Source organism: Perca fluviatilis, chromosome 7 (genome assembly GCF_010015445.1).
Source record: "Perca fluviatilis chromosome 7, GENO_Pfluv_1.0, whole genome shotgun sequence".
Classification (NCBI taxonomy): Eukaryota; Metazoa; Chordata; class Actinopteri; order Perciformes; family Percidae; genus Perca; species Perca fluviatilis.
Genome location: NC_053118.1, coordinates 42,265,068 through 42,282,740, shown reverse-complemented (window position 1 = coordinate 42,282,740; position 17,673 = coordinate 42,265,068). Strand labels below are relative to the sequence as shown.

The window sequence follows — 17,673 nt, the reverse complement described above, 5'->3', positions numbered from 1 at the left end:
CAATACATATGAACATAGGCATTAGTCATTATAGTTCAATAGCCTAAATACATATGTTTTACTTTTATTTATTTCCGGGGACTTTTATTTATTCAGTCTATTATATGCACATTATATTCAAAGGAAGTTTTGTTATCTCACAGACTTCGACTAAAAGCAGCTAGCAAGCCAGCCTGGCATCAGTGCATCATAGCATATCACTCTCTGCAAAGAAAATAAAATATGAATATATCACGAGCGCGGCAGATTCCCAGCTCAGCTAGAGTGGGTAACGCAGCTCTGCAGACGGACCAGAGTCAGTCAGCACCGGGGAGCGAACCGAGTACAGGTTTCCAAAGTAATTTTAGCCTGGGCTGAAAGCAACACTGGTAGGCTAGGCTGGTTCTGTTGCCGTGGAAATGACAACATCCGGTCTCTGAATATGAAAAAACAAGACTTTTTCATATCTATCTCGACTGATTTTATTTTTGTTATATGAAATAGAAAATGAAAATCACAGCAATTTTTCAAACCCGTGAAACGAGAAATTCTGTTTCCTCATGGTTCCAACTCTCTTGAAGTTGTCCTGAAACGAACAGAGAGGAAAAGGGCTATGTATTTAAATAAATGTGACATTATAAAAAGCAAAACATCAAATACCGGTTTCAATAATTTTAGCCTGGGCTGAAAGGAACATTGTATGGTAACTAGGCTGGTTCTGTTAGCCGTAAGGAAATGACATACATCCAGTCTATCACCCCATTAAAAAACAGGGCTTTTAATTTCTATTTCCGAGTGATTTTATTTTGTTATATGAAATAGAAAATGAAAATCAAAGCATATTTTAAATTTCTCCCATCCCCTTTGGACCATGAAAAGGAAAAATGCCTTGTATTTCAATTTTAAATTTTGTATTTTAAAACGAAAATCAAATAACCATTAGTTTTTTTTGTTTTTTAATACCTGTTAATGAAATGAAAATCAAATGACCAAAACATACACTGACCTTAGAGGGGCGGCGATTAGTTTCAACAGTTTCTAACTGCTGCTGGGAAATCATGTGTGGGTGTGTGTTTGTGTTACACGTGTACAGATATACTTTGGGAGGAGGGCAGGCAGGACAGTAGTGAGGTGAAGTGGAGGAGATGGGGGGCGGGGCGGTATGGTGGATAAAAGGATTGTACTGCAGAGCGACAGTCTACAGTGGATCAGGATCAGGCCGAAGGATGAGTAGGACTCTGCTGTGGCTGCTGGCCTCTCTGGCCTTTGTCTCTCTGACTTCTCTGGCAGATGGAGCTCCATTGTAAGTAGACCTGCATTACCTTTACACTCTTCCCCCATGTGCTTTAGATAATTCACACAGAGCTAAAATATATAGTTTGTTTGTTTGTTCATCTTCCTGAGGAAATTATTATTGGTTAAACTGCAATAGGAGCAACACAAATATCTAGGGTGTTCTGCATGTATATTCAATTAAAAAAGTGTATGGATGGAAATATTAGTTTAACTTGTGTCTTACATAATAACAAGTTGAGTCCAGTTTGCAGTTTATGTAACACAAGTCAAGGTAATGTTGTCTTTGAAATTATGCCAATGAGTTGGCCTCATTCTTGTTCAGAGCAAAAGTCTAGAGGCATGATGAAATGATTTGTTGATCCAGTACTGGATATTCATCCAGGTAACCAATAGATCACTCATTGTGTGTGAAGTCCATGCTGGAGCTTATGATCGTAATCTAAGCAAATAGGTTTGTTTTCTTCGGTAATTTGGTTGAATTGAAACTTTAACTCCCAGACTCTAAGACAGTGGCTCTCAACATAAACCTGAGGGGCCAAGAGGCATAAGTAAGGGAAGGGGGAACATTTATGTTATTATTTTCAAATGTTTAGACTTTTCTAAAAAATTTTCTTTTTGTTCTTGTGAAATACTAAAATATTCCTATAATTTACCACAGTAAAAGTCTCACATAGTAAAGCCAATATCTGTGTTAAGGGTTTACCATGCAAGCACTTCTTAATTTATTTTTAAGGGGTCGGACACAAAGAAAGGTTGGTAATGTTTGTCATTAAATCATAAACAGCATGAGGTCACTTCTGCACATTGACTGCAGTATATTCACATCAATATCTTTCTCTCTCTCACCGCTGTTCTGCAGGAAGGTGATGTCTGCCCCTAACTTGTTGCGGGTAGGAACAGCTGAAAACATCTTTGTGGAGTGTCAGGACTGCACCGGAGATAACATCCAGGTCGACATCAGGGTGATGAACCATCCAACCAAAAGCACAACGCTGATATCCACATCTGTGATCCTTACCAGTGCAAGAAACTTCCAGGAGCTCGGACAAATAACGGTAAATGAAATACTGTCATGCTGTATATGCATGTTACTGTAACTTGACTTCAATTACTAACACAACCAGAAATAATCTAGAAATGAATCCAGAAATGTACATCCTGATGCTCATACTGCTCATCATACTGGTTTCAGATCCCTGCTGACAGCTTCAGTAAGGATCCTACCATAAAGCAGTATGTGTACCTGCAAGCTCAGTTCCCAGACCACCTGCTGGAGAATGTCGTCTTAGTGTCCTTCCAGTCCGGGTTCATCTTCATCCAGACTGACAAGACCCTCTACACCCCCAACAGCAAAGGTCAGTTCAATACTGAGCTGCATAACTGTTAAGAAACACACTTCTGTGTTTTTCAATAAATAAATGATTTTATTGTAAATTACAGTAAAATGAATCCTCCTTTTGACATTTTTGACACTAATTTGAGACACCTTCCTCCAAACTTCAGCAGCAAAATCAACCTCTTTCTTTCTCTGTCAGTTCATTACAGGATGTTTGCATTGACGCCCCGTATGGAGCCCGTAGAGAGGGATGCTCAAACTGATGCTACTATTGCCATCGAGATTGTGGTATTGTATTTTGTCTTTGATAAGCTCAGATTGTAATGTTATATAGTCAGCTGTAACTGAGAGCATGGAAGCTCTTAATGAGGTGATATTACAAATGCTTAACAGCAGATAATGTTCATACTAATGACCAAATAACAAAAACACAGTTAACCTCATGTCTTTATTATGTTTTTAGTAAAACCTATCCTGCTACTTTACTTTACTTACTGTAAAAAGTAAATCTAGTGGCCGAGTTGCACATTGAACACATTCAGGCCAATCACAACAGCTGGTCAGTCTGACGTGGTGTTGCCTGAGCTCATTACTATTCATGAGCTCGGCCAGTTGCGCTGGGAAAAGGATGCTGATAGCCAGGCTCTCATTGGCTAGCTGTTAGCCAATCAGAGTCAAGCAGCTTAGCTCGTTGAATTACATATAATGAGAACTGGCAGAAATCGAGTGGAGTCTTCCTGCAGGCTTTCTATACCACGCTAGAATGGCTTGAAACAAGGTAACCAAGGTTACAGAGTCCGTGGTATAACTTCATACATTACCACAAAGTAATTAAATACATGTGGAAGGGCACCTTTAAATATAGCATGTATTTACTAAATCAATTTGTAAACTGGCATTGCTCTCTCTTTATGGTTGTTCAATATTGTTTATTTTTAGACCCCTGAGGACATAATTTTACCATTGGATACAGTCTCTTTGATATCAGGGATCCACTCTGGAGTTTACCAACTCGCTGAAATTGTCAGGTTAGTATGTTCTCTTGTTCAAATTAAATTTTTTGGTTAATTTACATTTTACCATGGATAACAGGTTAAAGGAACACTATGTAAGATTTGTACCTTAATATAACAGCTTCGAAGTTATTTAGATGGTACTCGTAGTAGGGCGAATCATCCAGATAGCAAAGCAGGGGGGGACGCCGCTGGCTAAACCAGCAATACAGGTTTGAGAGAAGGGGGGGGGGAGGGGATCAGGCCGTGAATGCAGAGAAGTACTCCACATCAACTCTAGGGGTCGCTGTTTGACAACAATCGGAAACTACATAGTGTGCCTTTAATTCAATTCAAAAATTAATATTTTGTTTCTGTAGTTACTATCAACAGAAACTTCTTTGCAGCTGCTCATATGTGTATTCTCTTAATTAATCATTAATTCAATCAATTTCTTTTATTTTGTATAATATTGATATTAAAAGAATAAGTGTGTGTCTGTGTGTGTGTGTGTGTGTGTGTGCGTGTGTGTGTGTGTGTGTGTGTGTAGTCCCGGACTGTGGAAAGTGGTGGCGAAGTTCCCCAGCAACCCACAGGAGAGCTATTCTGCAGAGTTCGAGGTCAAAGAATATGGTGAGCCCCATGACCTGCACCTTTATGTAAAACTTGTATTTTTTTTACATGACTGAACACACAGTAACATGTTTCCAATTGTTCAGTGCTGCCCAGTTTTGAAGTTAAACTGATACCTGTAAGTTCCTTCTTCTACGTGGACAGTCCAGAGTTCACCGTCGACATCAAAGCCAAGTACGTGAAGGTTTATCAGGTGTTATTCTGAAGTTGTGTTGCTCTTTTAGTCAATAGGTCATGTGTTTTTGTTGTTCCCATTTTTAATTGGGGCCTTCAAACATGTCTTTCTCTTGTGGATTTAGGTATCTGTTTGGTCAAGAGGTGGATGGGACGGCCTACGTGGTGTTTGGGGTTATGGAAGATGGTCAGAAGAAGAGCTTTCCAGCTTCTCTTCAGAGAGTGCAGGTGATCACATACTCATGTTTGCCAACATTCCTTTTCAAGGAATTATTATTATTTTTCCTTCGTCCGGCAAATGAATCGCCTTTTTGAGGAGCTTAACATATTCAAAAAATCACCAAATTTGGTGGTTGCATCAATTCTGGTGGAAATTTACGTATTTTAAGGGTTTCGGTAGTAGGCGCACAAAAATGGCTCACTAGAACCCCCTACAAAATTAAAAACATTGAGCCCCTGTAGTACATTTAACGTAGACTAACGACACTTGGTACACATATGTAACATGTCAAGACGTACAAAAAACTTAATCGGAGCCATACCCTAAACCCAACAGGAAGTCCGCCATTTTGAATTAAAAGGGACTAGATGAAAAATTGACTTTTGGTCATAACGCCCCCCCGCTGGCAACAGGAAATGCGCCTTATATGACAAACATCATTCAATTTACATGAAACTTATAATGTGTGGTCTACATGTGATACTGAGCTGCCCCCTATACTTTAACCATGCCTTCTTACTCAGGCCACGCCCCTTTCATAACATTTGAAGGCAGCATGGTGGCTCAGTGGTTAGCACTTCTGCCTCACAGCAAGAAGGTTCTGGGTTTGAACCCAGGCCGTCCCAGACCTTTCTGTGTGGAGTTTGCATGTTCTCCCCATGCTTGTGTGGGTTTCCTCCAGGTGCTCTGGTTTCGTCCCACCATAAAGACATGCATGCAACTAGGACTACAGTTGAAACTGAACCTGAACTGGCTAACACTGGTGCATTTACAGAAATGTTGATTAATGTGTGTTGTCCTAATCAAATAAATAAATCTATTCCTTTAGGGTAGAGTCTTGTGTGCGGTATCATTAGACTGAGCAGGGAGTTACCTTTTTCATTGTTGCAGTGTCTGTGTGCCACTCAAATGCAGAGTCGCAAGGAGCGGTGTCCTTGCGACAAGAGTAACTGAGACACACAACAAACACAGGGTTAAGACAGTAAGACATTGAACATGTAGGCTACTCACGTAGCTGTGCAAATTACAATTTACCATTTTCTAAAAAGGCTGTTAATAAAAAGAAAAATATAAATTTATCCATTTAGAAATATAAATATCCTTACAATCCATTGTAAAAATGCAGTAATTCCTTCATTCCTATCCGTACATACATTCAGTCACAAATTTACATTACTAGAATCCATGGTCATACGTTCATCGCTGCTCATTTATGAGCTTAACTGCGAGAGGAACAAATGAGTGCTTATACCAGTTATATTTACAGAGAGGAACCCTGTACCTCTTTCCTGAGTTCAATAGCTCAAACTCCGAAAACAACACATGAGAGTTATCAGATAGGATGATTTAGCCTGCCTGATTGTTGGTTGCATGATTAAAAAGCTACTGCGGGTTGAGGGATGCAGGTGTTCCCATAATTTTGCCTGCCGTCTTAACCAGATTGAAAATCAAAGTCAAATTTCCAAACCAGCTGGATATACCATACTGAAGAATTGACTCTATTGTTGTTCTATAGAAGATTAACATGATATTTGTACAGACCCCAAACACTCTAAGTCTGCATAAAAAAGACGCTGATGAGTTCTGGCACAGACATTTGTTACATGTGTGCGCCAACTTAGGTCATTATCAATATGAACTCCTAGATATTTAAAGGAGGACACCTGCTTGATGTCAAAACCATGAATGGCCACAGGGCTCTGATCTCCAGCTGATCTGAGGTCTACCAATATTTCCACAGTTTTACTTGTGTTAATGTGAAGTTGATGTAAATCGCACCAGTTGACAAACTTGTCCACAGCAACTTGGTGCTATGGACAACTAATTAAAAAGGGATTTACATTTAACTGAACTAATTTCCTAAGCATGATATCTGGCTGGATTGAGTTAATTAACCAACTAACTAAAATCGACAAAAAGTAGTCTAGCATATGCAACAGGACTTTCAAGGTGCTTCAGAGTGAGATGCATTATTGTTGATATAGCATCACTTGTACTACGATTTTTTGTGTAATCGAATTGGTATTTATCTAACATTTGTTAGCCACTGGCCGATAATCATTATTCTCCTGAGGACATGCCTTTTTGGGTTCTGGAATAATAATAGATCTTTTCCAGAGTTTTGGTACTGTACATGTGTCTATAGAGAGCTGAAATAATTTATGCCAGGCTGGTGACAGTTCTTCGGCAAAAGCTTTAAAAGAAAAGCAGACAGGTTATCAGGGCATTAATAACAGTGTGTGGTTCAATTGTAATTCTATCTAATTCAACATTACAAATTACATTCTCCAACACTACAGCACATTCCTTGACATTGTCAGTATTAAAACACATATACAAATTATTCAGTTTGATTGCCTTTGCAATTTCATTGTGGGCAAACAGGGACTTCCTTTTAGTGTCCAGGTCATAGCCAGGTCACGCCCCCTTTGTGGCTTTTGAACCGTTTGAAGTAGAGTCATGTGTGAGGTATCATAGAACTCAACAGAAAGTTCCTTTTTGATTGGTGATGGTATGACCCACCCCCTAAGCATTATCCATTTCCATAACGACCCATTTGATGTAGAGTCTTGTGTGAGGTATCATTGAAATCTGCAACTCGATTTTTAGGCTCAAGATTCAATTCAAAATTGATTCTTGATTAAAAAAATGATTCACAATATGTAAATGTAGTTACTTTTTAAAAAATTTTTAGGATGTTGAGAATAATGCCAGGCTGACATATGGTAAGAATTTACACTTTAGTGCCTCCAACTGTTCAATGTCTGTATCATTGTATCACTGTATTTCAAAATGCATTTTTACATTAGATAGCGAATGGTATTGGAGAGGTGACACTGAAGAGAGAGCACATCACACAGACTCACAACATCTCTAAACTGGTGGGGAGCTCCATATATGTAGCTGTCAGTGTGCTGACGGAGAGCGGTAAGAAAGAGACCATTTGTTTGTGCTTGTACACTATGTTTGATCATGTGTGGGTCAAATTACATATCAGTATTATCAGTTTATTATAATTATTATTATTATAATTATTATTAATAATAATTCTAAAAAATATTATTATTATTATTAGTAATAATAATTTCGCAAAAAGAAGAGATATCAACATAAGTTGTTCTGTATCACTTAATCTAGAAGAAAGTAAACAGATGTTAAGGGAGAATTCTGGTGGATTTCAACACGTAGCTCTGTTGTTTGTAAATCTGGAGTGCTGTCAGTAGAGAGAAAAATGAAAATAATCGGTGCTGCCTACACCGTGTTATCCTCCTGCTAGCGTTAGCACCCAGGAGGCTGAAACAGGGCAGGTTTTTAATGTTTTAACATTTAAGTTTGAGATGTCATTACAAGAGCCTAGCCATGTGAAGTGATTCCTTCTGAGTGAACACAGTGAATCTGACTGCAGTAGATGTGAAAGAAATACATCAAAGTTTTGCTAATTCAGCTCTGTTTAGTTCTGGTGTTGAGATGGCAAGACTTAAGGACTGTCTACAAACTACAAAACCGAAAAGAGATAAAACAAAAAATATTTATTAATTTAATTATTAAATAAGGTATTGTCTCCAAACTCACCTCAATTATAACTTGTCTCCTGCTAGTTGTACTACAGTAGAGATACAAAAATATTTTCAAAAATAGGCATATGCTTATTTTTGAAAATATTTTTGTATCTCTTTTCGGTGTTGTAGTTTGTATATGGTCCCGAAGCGTTCATCTGTCCATCTCAACACCAGAACTAAACAGAGCTGAATTAGCACAACTTTGATGTATTTCTTTCACATTTACTGCAGTCAGATTCATTGTGTTCACTCGGACGGAATCACTTCACATGGCTAGGCACTTGTAATGACACCTCCAACATGTTAAGAGGCTAAAAGCATGTTTAAAACTTGCCCTGTTTCAGCCTCCTGGGTGCTAACGCTAGCAGGAGGAGAACACGGTGTAGTCAGCACGGATTGTTTAAAAAAACAACAGAGCTACGTGTTGAAATCGACCGGAATTCTCCTTTAAAATCAGTTTTATGTTTCTGCATTCATTCACAGGTGGTGAAATAGTGGAGGCAGAGTTGAGAAATATCCAGATTGTTACATCACCTTACACTATCACCTTTAAGAAAACGCCAACATTTTTCAAACCAGGAATGTCCTTCGATGTTACGGTAAAGGTCTTATTTAGATTTATATAAATTACCAGCAAAAGTATGGCTATATTTGTACTTGATGTACTTGAAAAAATGTCATTACTGATTACATTTACTCTTTGAAAACACAGATGGCAGGACATCTAAATATGAAGGTTGCCTGCTAATTAATGTTCTTTACATAATTGTAATTGACTAGAGACATGTTTTGATCTGTTTTTAGTTTCATAAAATACATATTATATACGTACATAATACTTGTGTAGTGTGTATGTGTGTGTGTGTGTTTGTGTGTGTGAGTGTGTAGACTTAGATTTAGACTTCTCTTTATTGATCCTTTTGGGATGACTCCCGCAAGGAAATTAGATTTCCAGTAGCAGTTTTCAGCAGCTTACAAAACACTTGTATAGAAAATAAAGAGGTATAAAAAAATACAGTATAGAAAAAACAATATAAGAATAACAATAACAATAAACTTTTAGCTAAATATGGGAAGTAAGCAAACAGTAAAAAAACAATTAACTACAGATAAATAAAGATACATATATATATATATAGGACTGTGTATGGTATTGTGTTATTTTACAGTGAATAAATTAGTATAAATTAGCAGTTAAGAGCAGTTAGAATGTCTAGGTATGTATGTGAGTAGATTATTAAGTAATTGCACAGTGAATGAGTGAGTGGCTACCACTCCTTCCCTTCTTTCCTGTACTGTTCTGTCCTCTTTACCCTATTTCCTCCTCCCCCTGAGTGAGGAGTTGTAGAGTATGATGGCATGAGGGACAAAGGAGTTATTGAGTCTGTTGGTCCTACAGTTGGGAAGGAGTGTGTGTGTGTGTGTGTGTGTGTGTGTCTGTGTACACAACAACATAAGACAGTTACACGTTTTCTGACTGTTCAGCTGTTTGTGTTTCTGATGAAAGGTTGAAGTTGTGAATCCTGACGGCACTCCGGCAGTGCGCGTTGCCATGGTGGTCGACCCCGGCAAGGTGGAAGGCATTACCGCAGCCAATGGCATGGCAAAGCTTTCCGTCAATACAGTGGCGGGCCAACCATCACTGATGATCACCGTAAGTCTACAAATGTGGTTTGCAAATGGAAGCTTAAACCTATATGAATCAACAATTTAAATATTCACTTGAAGAGCAAGGAAAGCTTTCACCTGTGTCTCCATGCAGATTTTTAGCTTCCTTATTATATTATATATTATATATATTGTAAATGCTTGCAAATTAACTGTGTGGAAATAGTGAACTTCATATTGCCATTATTATGTTTTTTCCCGCATTATATTTAGCAATTTTATATTGCTAGGCTACGCTATGTCAGGCAAAGCCACGATAAGTTAGGATAGGATGGAATAGACTCTGGACTTTTCACGAATTCATTATTCAACTGTTTGTATAGTGAATGCTTACCTGTGTGTGTGTCGTTAATTGCAGGCAAGGACCAAGGATAATCGTATTTCAAATGAAAGGCAAGCATCAGCCACCATGGTCGCTCTCCCATATACCACTCCAAGCAACAACTACATCCACATAGGTAAGGGACATAATAACATCAGATTATGAAAAAAAAGTTGGTGGCTTTGGCAAAGTATGCACCATGCACTACATATTTTCAGTGTCTAACACTCATCACAACATGAAGCTAGCAATCCAAGATGGCATAGCGTGCGGACGTGTGTTTGTATCTGTCCCGTGTTTATATTTGTTTATATTTGTACATAGTGTCTTTTCGTCTTTGTTTCGAGCAAACTTTTTCTGGCATATTGCTGTGTTTGCCCTACATGTAACGTCCGTTGTACCTTGAGGTACCGATTCACTTTCTTAACTTTTTACAATTTTTTCTCGGCACCGCGGAGCTCCAGCTGGATAGCTAGCTCATTAGCTTCTCCTAGCAGCTGCTCCCCTTTGTTCTTGGGTGGATCACATCTTCCCTGGACTCTGTCCGCTGTATCACCAGACTTACTAGTTTTGTTTTTGTCTATTCCTCTTGTCTATCCCTGCTTCCAGTTCTGTGCAAACTTCCACCTGGCATTCTGTTCTGCTCGACTCACTGTATTCATCTGTGGCTGGCGAGGAATCTACTGGCTCCGGCCTCGGATCTTTCCTGCTCCTACTGTTCACTTTCTGGCTAGCCAGTTAATTAATCTAGCTACTGCTTCACCGTCCTCAAGCCCAAACAGGACGGACAACATTCATACTCCAGACAATGTCGGCTGGATTACTGATCTTTATTCACTGGACTACCTCGGTCACTTTCTTGCTGCTCCTCCGGCCACTCTCTGGATTATTTATTGTTGTCACTCTCGCTCTGCTGGCTAGCCAGCTGCTGTTAGCCACCAGCAGAGCCAGCTATTGTTAGCCACAACGCCCAAATAGCGTTCGCTATTTTCACTGGGGTTTTTCCTCGGACTACCACGGTATTTCTGTCCATATACTTAGCCAGGCCCAAGCTAAGCTCTGAACACTGTGTGATTGTTTGTTTTCCTACATCTAAAATTATGACTCGTATAATCCTGGTTTTGCTCTCCTTCATCTTCTTACTCATTCAGCCAACCCTGATATTCTAGCCATGTCTGAATCCTGGCTCAGGAAATCTACTAATAACTCAGAAATAGCAATCCCCAATTACAAAATTTTCCGTCAAGATAGGCCAAAGGGGGGGGTGTTGCAATATATGGTAGAGAGAGCTTACAGAGCTCTGTCATTCTATCAAGGTCCAAACAATTTGAATTTATAGTTCTAAATATTCAACTCCCTAGAAATAAGGCTATCACTGTTGCTGCTTGTTACAGACCCTCCTCAGCCCCAAGCTTTGCCCTGGACACCCTCAACCCCCCAGCCACTCAACTTGCTAAGCTCGATGCCCTCAACCTTACACAAATTATGAATTAGCCTACGAGATACAATCTCAAATTCATAAACAAAGGCACCCTCATAGAAATTGTCCTGACCAACCTGCCCTGTATATACACCCCAGCTGTTTTAAACCAGGATCTCATTGACCATTGCCTGATTGCGTGCATCCGTAATGGGTCCACTGTCAAACGACCACCACTCATCTCAGTCAGACGTTGTCAGCCTTCCTGACTGACCTGAACCGTGTAGCTTGGGAGAACATTAACCTTATCCCGGCAGTGGAGGATGCCTGGATGTCATGCAAAACTGATCTCCTATCTGTCCTAAATAAGCATGCACCATTTAAAAAGTTTAGAGCCAAGAGTAGATATAGCCCCTGCTTCCCAGAGTTGATGCCCTCAACCAACATAAAAACATCCTGTGGCGAACCGCATTAGCCTCAAGCAACCCCCATGACATGCAACTCTTTAAAGAAGCCAGGAACTGATACAGTCAGGCAGTTCGAGTAGCTGAGGCTCGCTACTTGAAACTTAAATTTGCTTCTTGCAGCGCCAATTTGAAAAAGTTCTGGGACATTGTAAAAACTATGGAGAACAAGAACACCTCCTCCCAGCTGCCCACAGCTCTGGAATTAGGTAATAATATCACCACTAATAAGTTTATGATAATAGAGAACTTTAATAAGCATTTCGCTGAAGCCAGTCAGGCTTTCCATCGGGCAGCCAGCCCCCGAACAAACTGCTCCACAAACCTTGCTGCTACACTGTAAAATATTACAGACCCATTTAGTTATGTCCACTTATTTCGTATTTTTAACTGAACGAGCTTATACAAGTTGTGGATTTTGAACTCATTTTAATTTTAGTCAGATATGTATGTGTTGATTGAACTTGGGTATGTAAGTGAAGTTATCAGTTGAAAAAAAAGGGTGTGTGTGTGTTGCAACAAAAAAAGAGTTGGCTTTTGAGTTGAATTTCCATGTCATATTCCACGGCAAAGTTAAAGCACGGACACAATAAATTAATTAAAGCTGCAAGCAGCGATGACGGGCCCTCGCTTCTTGCATTGGGGGGTACTGGCAGATGCAACATCACATGTAGACCACACATTCTAAGTTTCATGTAAATCGGAATAACTTTTGCTAAAATACAACCGTTCCTGTTTAGACACCCACCTACAGGAACTTGGTCCTCCATAACGTGCGCATTGTTTTAGCTATCAAAAATCTTTTGATAACTTTTTGTCATGAGGGTCCTCCGAGTCTATATGCAAGTGTGGCAAAGCGAGTGCCCTATGACACTCAAGAAAACTAAAAATATCCCACAACGCCACTTGGGATAGGCCCAAGACCTTTAAAGCACACAGATTTGTTCATCAGAATCAGGGGTCAGAGACAATAAAGTAAATATAAAAATATACAATTTTTATTTAATTAAACATTTTAAATAGCAATCTTTCTGTTAAAATGTAAGTGATGAAATAGAAAAATAAACAAGAAACACAATTCAAATCAACAATCAAACATGCATAATAAGAAAACAACAAATCAACCAAAATAAGAAAAAAACAAACAAAAAGAAACCCACATGCAATATATACAACAGTTAATAGCTTACAATATATCCAGACTGCTTTTATACATGTGTTCAGACCATTTTTGTGTTAGTGTCCAGGAGACTTTTACCGGACTCAAAAAAAACAGTTTTGCCGTTATCCAGAACAGTTTCAATGGGGGAAGAACGCGCCGGGGGGATACTGGCCCTTTACTTAAACGTGGCACCACGATAGCCCCACAGCAGCATGTATAAGGCTGCAGCCTGGTCCACCTGTGTTGTGAAACACCATTAAAACAGGACCGCAATGAATTTAAAGCAAACAGGCAAACACAGCAACTTACCGAATTACAGGACAGGCCACCCTCAGACCCCGGCGGAGGCACCCACCTCGCGCACACACACAGTGGCCCACACTATAACAAATAAGACCTATGTCAGATCTTGATAACACCCAAATGGGTCGAAAGAGGGAGGCATGCAGCTTACCGAGACACCCAACGCCAGCAGCCCAGGCATACATCCACCCACACAGGGACACAACCAGACAGGGTGAGCTCTATAAAAGAATGCACATTAGTGCCACATGCAGGGTGACACGGAACAATGAAAGGCACAAAAGATGGAAAAAGTGCCCTTACCTAGGGATGGCTGAAGTGAAACTGATGTTCCGAAGCTTTGCCAAGATCCCGAAGCGCAGATGTTTCGAAACACTGATCCGAAGCGCGATTCAAAACACTGATGTCACGTGACTACGGCTAAATGAAACACCAGAGTGTTTCACTAGTGTTTCAACAGGTGGCATGGTCCGCCAAATCAGCGTTTGATTGACAGGGTCGGGAACACACATCGCACATCAGTATAAAAGTGAAGTCAACGCACCTTGACCTCGTGGGTTTTTGTGAGATGAGTTTGATTTTGAGATAGCGAATATTTGGTGATATAGTGACATTCATAGTGCAAGTTGTTTAGTTATATTTAGGCTTACATTTAAATTTACACATTGACTGATACACTGAGACAGACAGAGTATAGACCTACATACAGTGACACATAGATAGATAGATAGATAGATAGATAGATAGATAGATAGATAGATAGATAGATAGATAGATAGATAGATAGATAGATAGGACAGGACAGTTTATGGGAACGTTTTAATGATTGTATCCGTAAAACCCAGATTATACATAATGCTACAGCTGAAGCCACAGTGGAAGTGAAAAAATACCACAACTATGCGTTTTTGCCCAGAACTCATGATCCCCTAACTTACTGGAAAGAGAGAGCAGTAATCTTTCCTCATTTGTATGTCCTTGCTAAAAAATATCTTTGCATGCCAGCAACAAGTGTCCCTTGTGAGAGGATCTTTTCAAAGGCTGGAGAAATTATCTGTAAAACACGAAGTAGGCTAAGTCCTTCCACAGCAGAGAAATAAATATTATTGAATGAAAATCTATAAAAATGAGACATTGTGGCTTGATTTCTTTTATTAATATTCATTTTTTATGACCAAAATAGCATTATGCACAGTGAGGAGTCTGCAAGCCTTACAAGCTTCACATATTAGAAAAATTATACAATACAATAATACATTTTTTATTTTTTTAATGGCTCGTTATCAAGGTTGTTTCAGATCAACACCTGCCAGTGACCACTAGGTGTCATCGTTGAGACGGTGTCAGATTGTTTCGAAGCCTCGACACAATATGACACATTTGCTTCAACTGTTTCATTGTTTCACGAAGCCTCGATCTGCCCACCACTACCCTTACCACACCGCAGCAGACTGACGACCTAGGGCAGCGGCAAAAACGTAAAGCACGCCAACCCGGACACGTCTCCACAGACACCCAGCAGGAGAAGACAAACAGAACGAGTCCACACACACAGGCTTAAATAATGTCCCCGCCTCTCCCAATCAATCGGAATGAGCCCCAGGTATGCTGATCCACACTCCTGTGTGCAGGTAAGAGGGAGGGGAAAACCTCATCCGGTCACACAAGCTTTCGTGCTGATCGGACTAACGGCCCAGGCGTAGTTAGACAAAGTAGGTTTCCCATTCCTATGTCCAAGTTGAGGCCTTCCACGCCTTAGGGGGCGCTATGGAGCCCGTTTACAGGTATGAGCCAAATCGCTGTAGAGTCTGGCAAAGCTCCCAGGTGTTTATGTTGGCGCCAATTTTTGTGAGTTTTCGTATATATTGAGGCCGTCAAAAATGTGCCCAAGGGCTAAATCCAATTAGGGGGCGCTATAGAGCAACCGTACCACTCCCAGGCCTAAATGTGAATTAAGATGAAAGAGTTTAATATTCTGCACATGGCTGCAAAACTTTGAGAGTTTTTGTACATCCTAAAGTCCTCAAACGTGTTCGTAAAATGAAGATTTTTTCACGAAAACCAAGATTTCGGAAATATTAGAATTTTGAATTTTTTTCTAAAAATAGCACCATAGACTTCAAGATGAGATCTATGTTCCCTCAAAAGTTGGTATATTAACTTATTACTTTTGTCTAATTTAAGGCACACGTTAGGGGGCGCTATGGAGCCCCCTGGCAACGCCCAAGCCCAATCACTACAGAACTTTGCAATTTTCACCAGTTGTGATATGTGTGCAAATTTTTGTGAGTTTTCGTGCATGCTAACCCCCTCAAAAATGCAACAAAGGACTCTGAAAAATAATAATAATCTGACGAAAAACAATAGGTTCCTTCGCACTTTCAGTGCAAGGCACCGTTGGGGCCTTGCACTTTCGTGCTCGGGCCCTAATTATACACCACAGATAAGTGATGTAGCCTTTTCAAATTTCTACTAAAATATGACACGTGTTGTGGCAAACAAGAAAGCAGTGGTGCCACCGGCAGAGGGAGTACCTGTCAACGGCTTGTGAATTGTGAATTTCACTCTTCTCAAAATGAAATGAAAAGTTATTTTCAAAAGTCAAACATTTAGCTCCGCCCACATTTAGCCCAACCCCGATGTGCGTACTGCAGTCAGGTGCAATTGGTTCATTGGCTGGTCAATTCCCATGATGCAAGGCGGTAAATGGAGTTGTGTTAAAATTTGCTGAAAAGTTTGCAATTTGTTTGAAATACAAAAGTAACTTTATGAATTCCGTTTATGAAACGTGTCTGCTTAGAATGTAGTGTTTTTGTTACCTGGTAATTGTCATTGTTGTGCTGGTTTACACTAGCACAACGATGTAACCATGTAACCATGAGTTAAGTGACTGTTACGTTTGATAAGAAGAGCTGGAGTATTGCAGTGTTAGTTTTTGAGCAGTAATAGGGTTCCTTCATCCATTAATCTGCAGCGTGTCATTTCAAGGCCCTTTTATGTGAAGTGACACAAGATCAGCGGCTTTTGAGGGACCCCTGTTTTGCACAGGCCCCGGGGGCGGCTGCATCTAAGCACCCATGCTATCTCTGCTATTAATGTGGTTATGTTGTTTTAACTTCAAACTGTGAGTTGTAATAAAGCAGAAAAGTATATATGTTATACTAGTAAAGGAAGGTTTCTTGCATTATTAAAGAAAATAAATTATTTGTTATGACTTAAAGTATGAAGTTAAACCAAGTAATAAAAAGTTAAATCAACAAAAGAACAACTATTAGAAAACTAGAACACTGTAGTTACATCAACCTCATTAACTTAAGTTGAAACAAAGGCAGTCCTCAAGTTGAGTGAACTTCGATTTTCAAGGCAGCAGGGGAACTTGCATTTCCAAGATAAACTAACATGAAATTTATCGCATCTCCTTTACTCCAATCCTGACAGCTGATGTGTTTAGGGAGTTTCAAAATCTGGACCCATACAAATCAGCAGGGCTAGACATCCTGAACCCCAGTTTCCTAAAATTATCTGCAAATGTCATTGCTTCCCCCATTACCAAACTGTTTACCCTGTCTCTTGCATCTGCAGAAATTCCCGGAGAATCAAAATCCGCCGCAGTCATCCCTCATTTCAAAGGTGGAGACACCCTTGACCCAATCTGCTATAGACCCATATCTATCTTACCCTGTCTATCAAAAGACTTCGATATCTTGGTCAATAAACAGATTACCAACCACCTTGAATTCCACCGTATCCTTTCCGCTACACAATCTGGATTCCGTGCCGGTCATGGCTGTACCACAGCCACCCTCAAGATCATAAACGACATCGCAGCCGCCATTGACAAAAAGCATTACTGTGCAGTCATCTACATTGATCTATCCAATGCCTTTGACTCTGTAAAACATTGTATTTTTAGTGACAGACTGAACAACATTGGGTTCTCTTACGACTGCCTTGCGTGATCCTTTAGATCAATGATGTGACTCTTGCTGTTGGGAACTCTCAAAACCACCTTTATGCAGACGATACCATCCTGTACACATCCGGCCCCTCATTGGATACTATGCTATCAAACCTCCAGGAGAGCTTCAATGCTATTCAGCACTCCTTCCGAAACCTCCAATTATTACAAAACTCTAGCAAAACC

The 17,673-nt window shown here is 39.9% G+C and overlaps 1 protein-coding gene across 1 annotated transcript in view; it reads left to right on the top strand.

The window, feature by feature from the left end:
* Positions 1–1,109: 1,109 nt before the first annotated feature.
* LOC120562509 (complement C3-like) overlaps positions 1,110–17,673 on the top strand; it is a 45,991-nt gene continuing 29,427 nt past the window's right edge. Inside the window, exons 1-12 of the mRNA XM_039806216.1 lie at positions 1,110–1,282; positions 2,135–2,330; positions 2,468–2,630; positions 2,811–2,899; positions 3,551–3,639; positions 4,154–4,236; positions 4,323–4,410; positions 4,536–4,638; positions 7,441–7,558; positions 8,674–8,789; positions 9,698–9,844; positions 10,217–10,316. Of these exons, the coding sequence (XP_039662150.1) occupies positions 1,125–1,282; positions 2,135–2,330; positions 2,468–2,630; positions 2,811–2,899; positions 3,551–3,639; positions 4,154–4,236; positions 4,323–4,410; positions 4,536–4,638; positions 7,441–7,558; positions 8,674–8,789; positions 9,698–9,844; positions 10,217–10,316 (1,450 nt within the window). The 5' untranslated portion in view covers positions 1,110–1,124. The remainder of the gene's footprint in view (positions 1,283–2,134; positions 2,331–2,467; positions 2,631–2,810; positions 2,900–3,550; positions 3,640–4,153; positions 4,237–4,322; positions 4,411–4,535; positions 4,639–7,440; positions 7,559–8,673; positions 8,790–9,697; positions 9,845–10,216; positions 10,317–17,673) is intronic.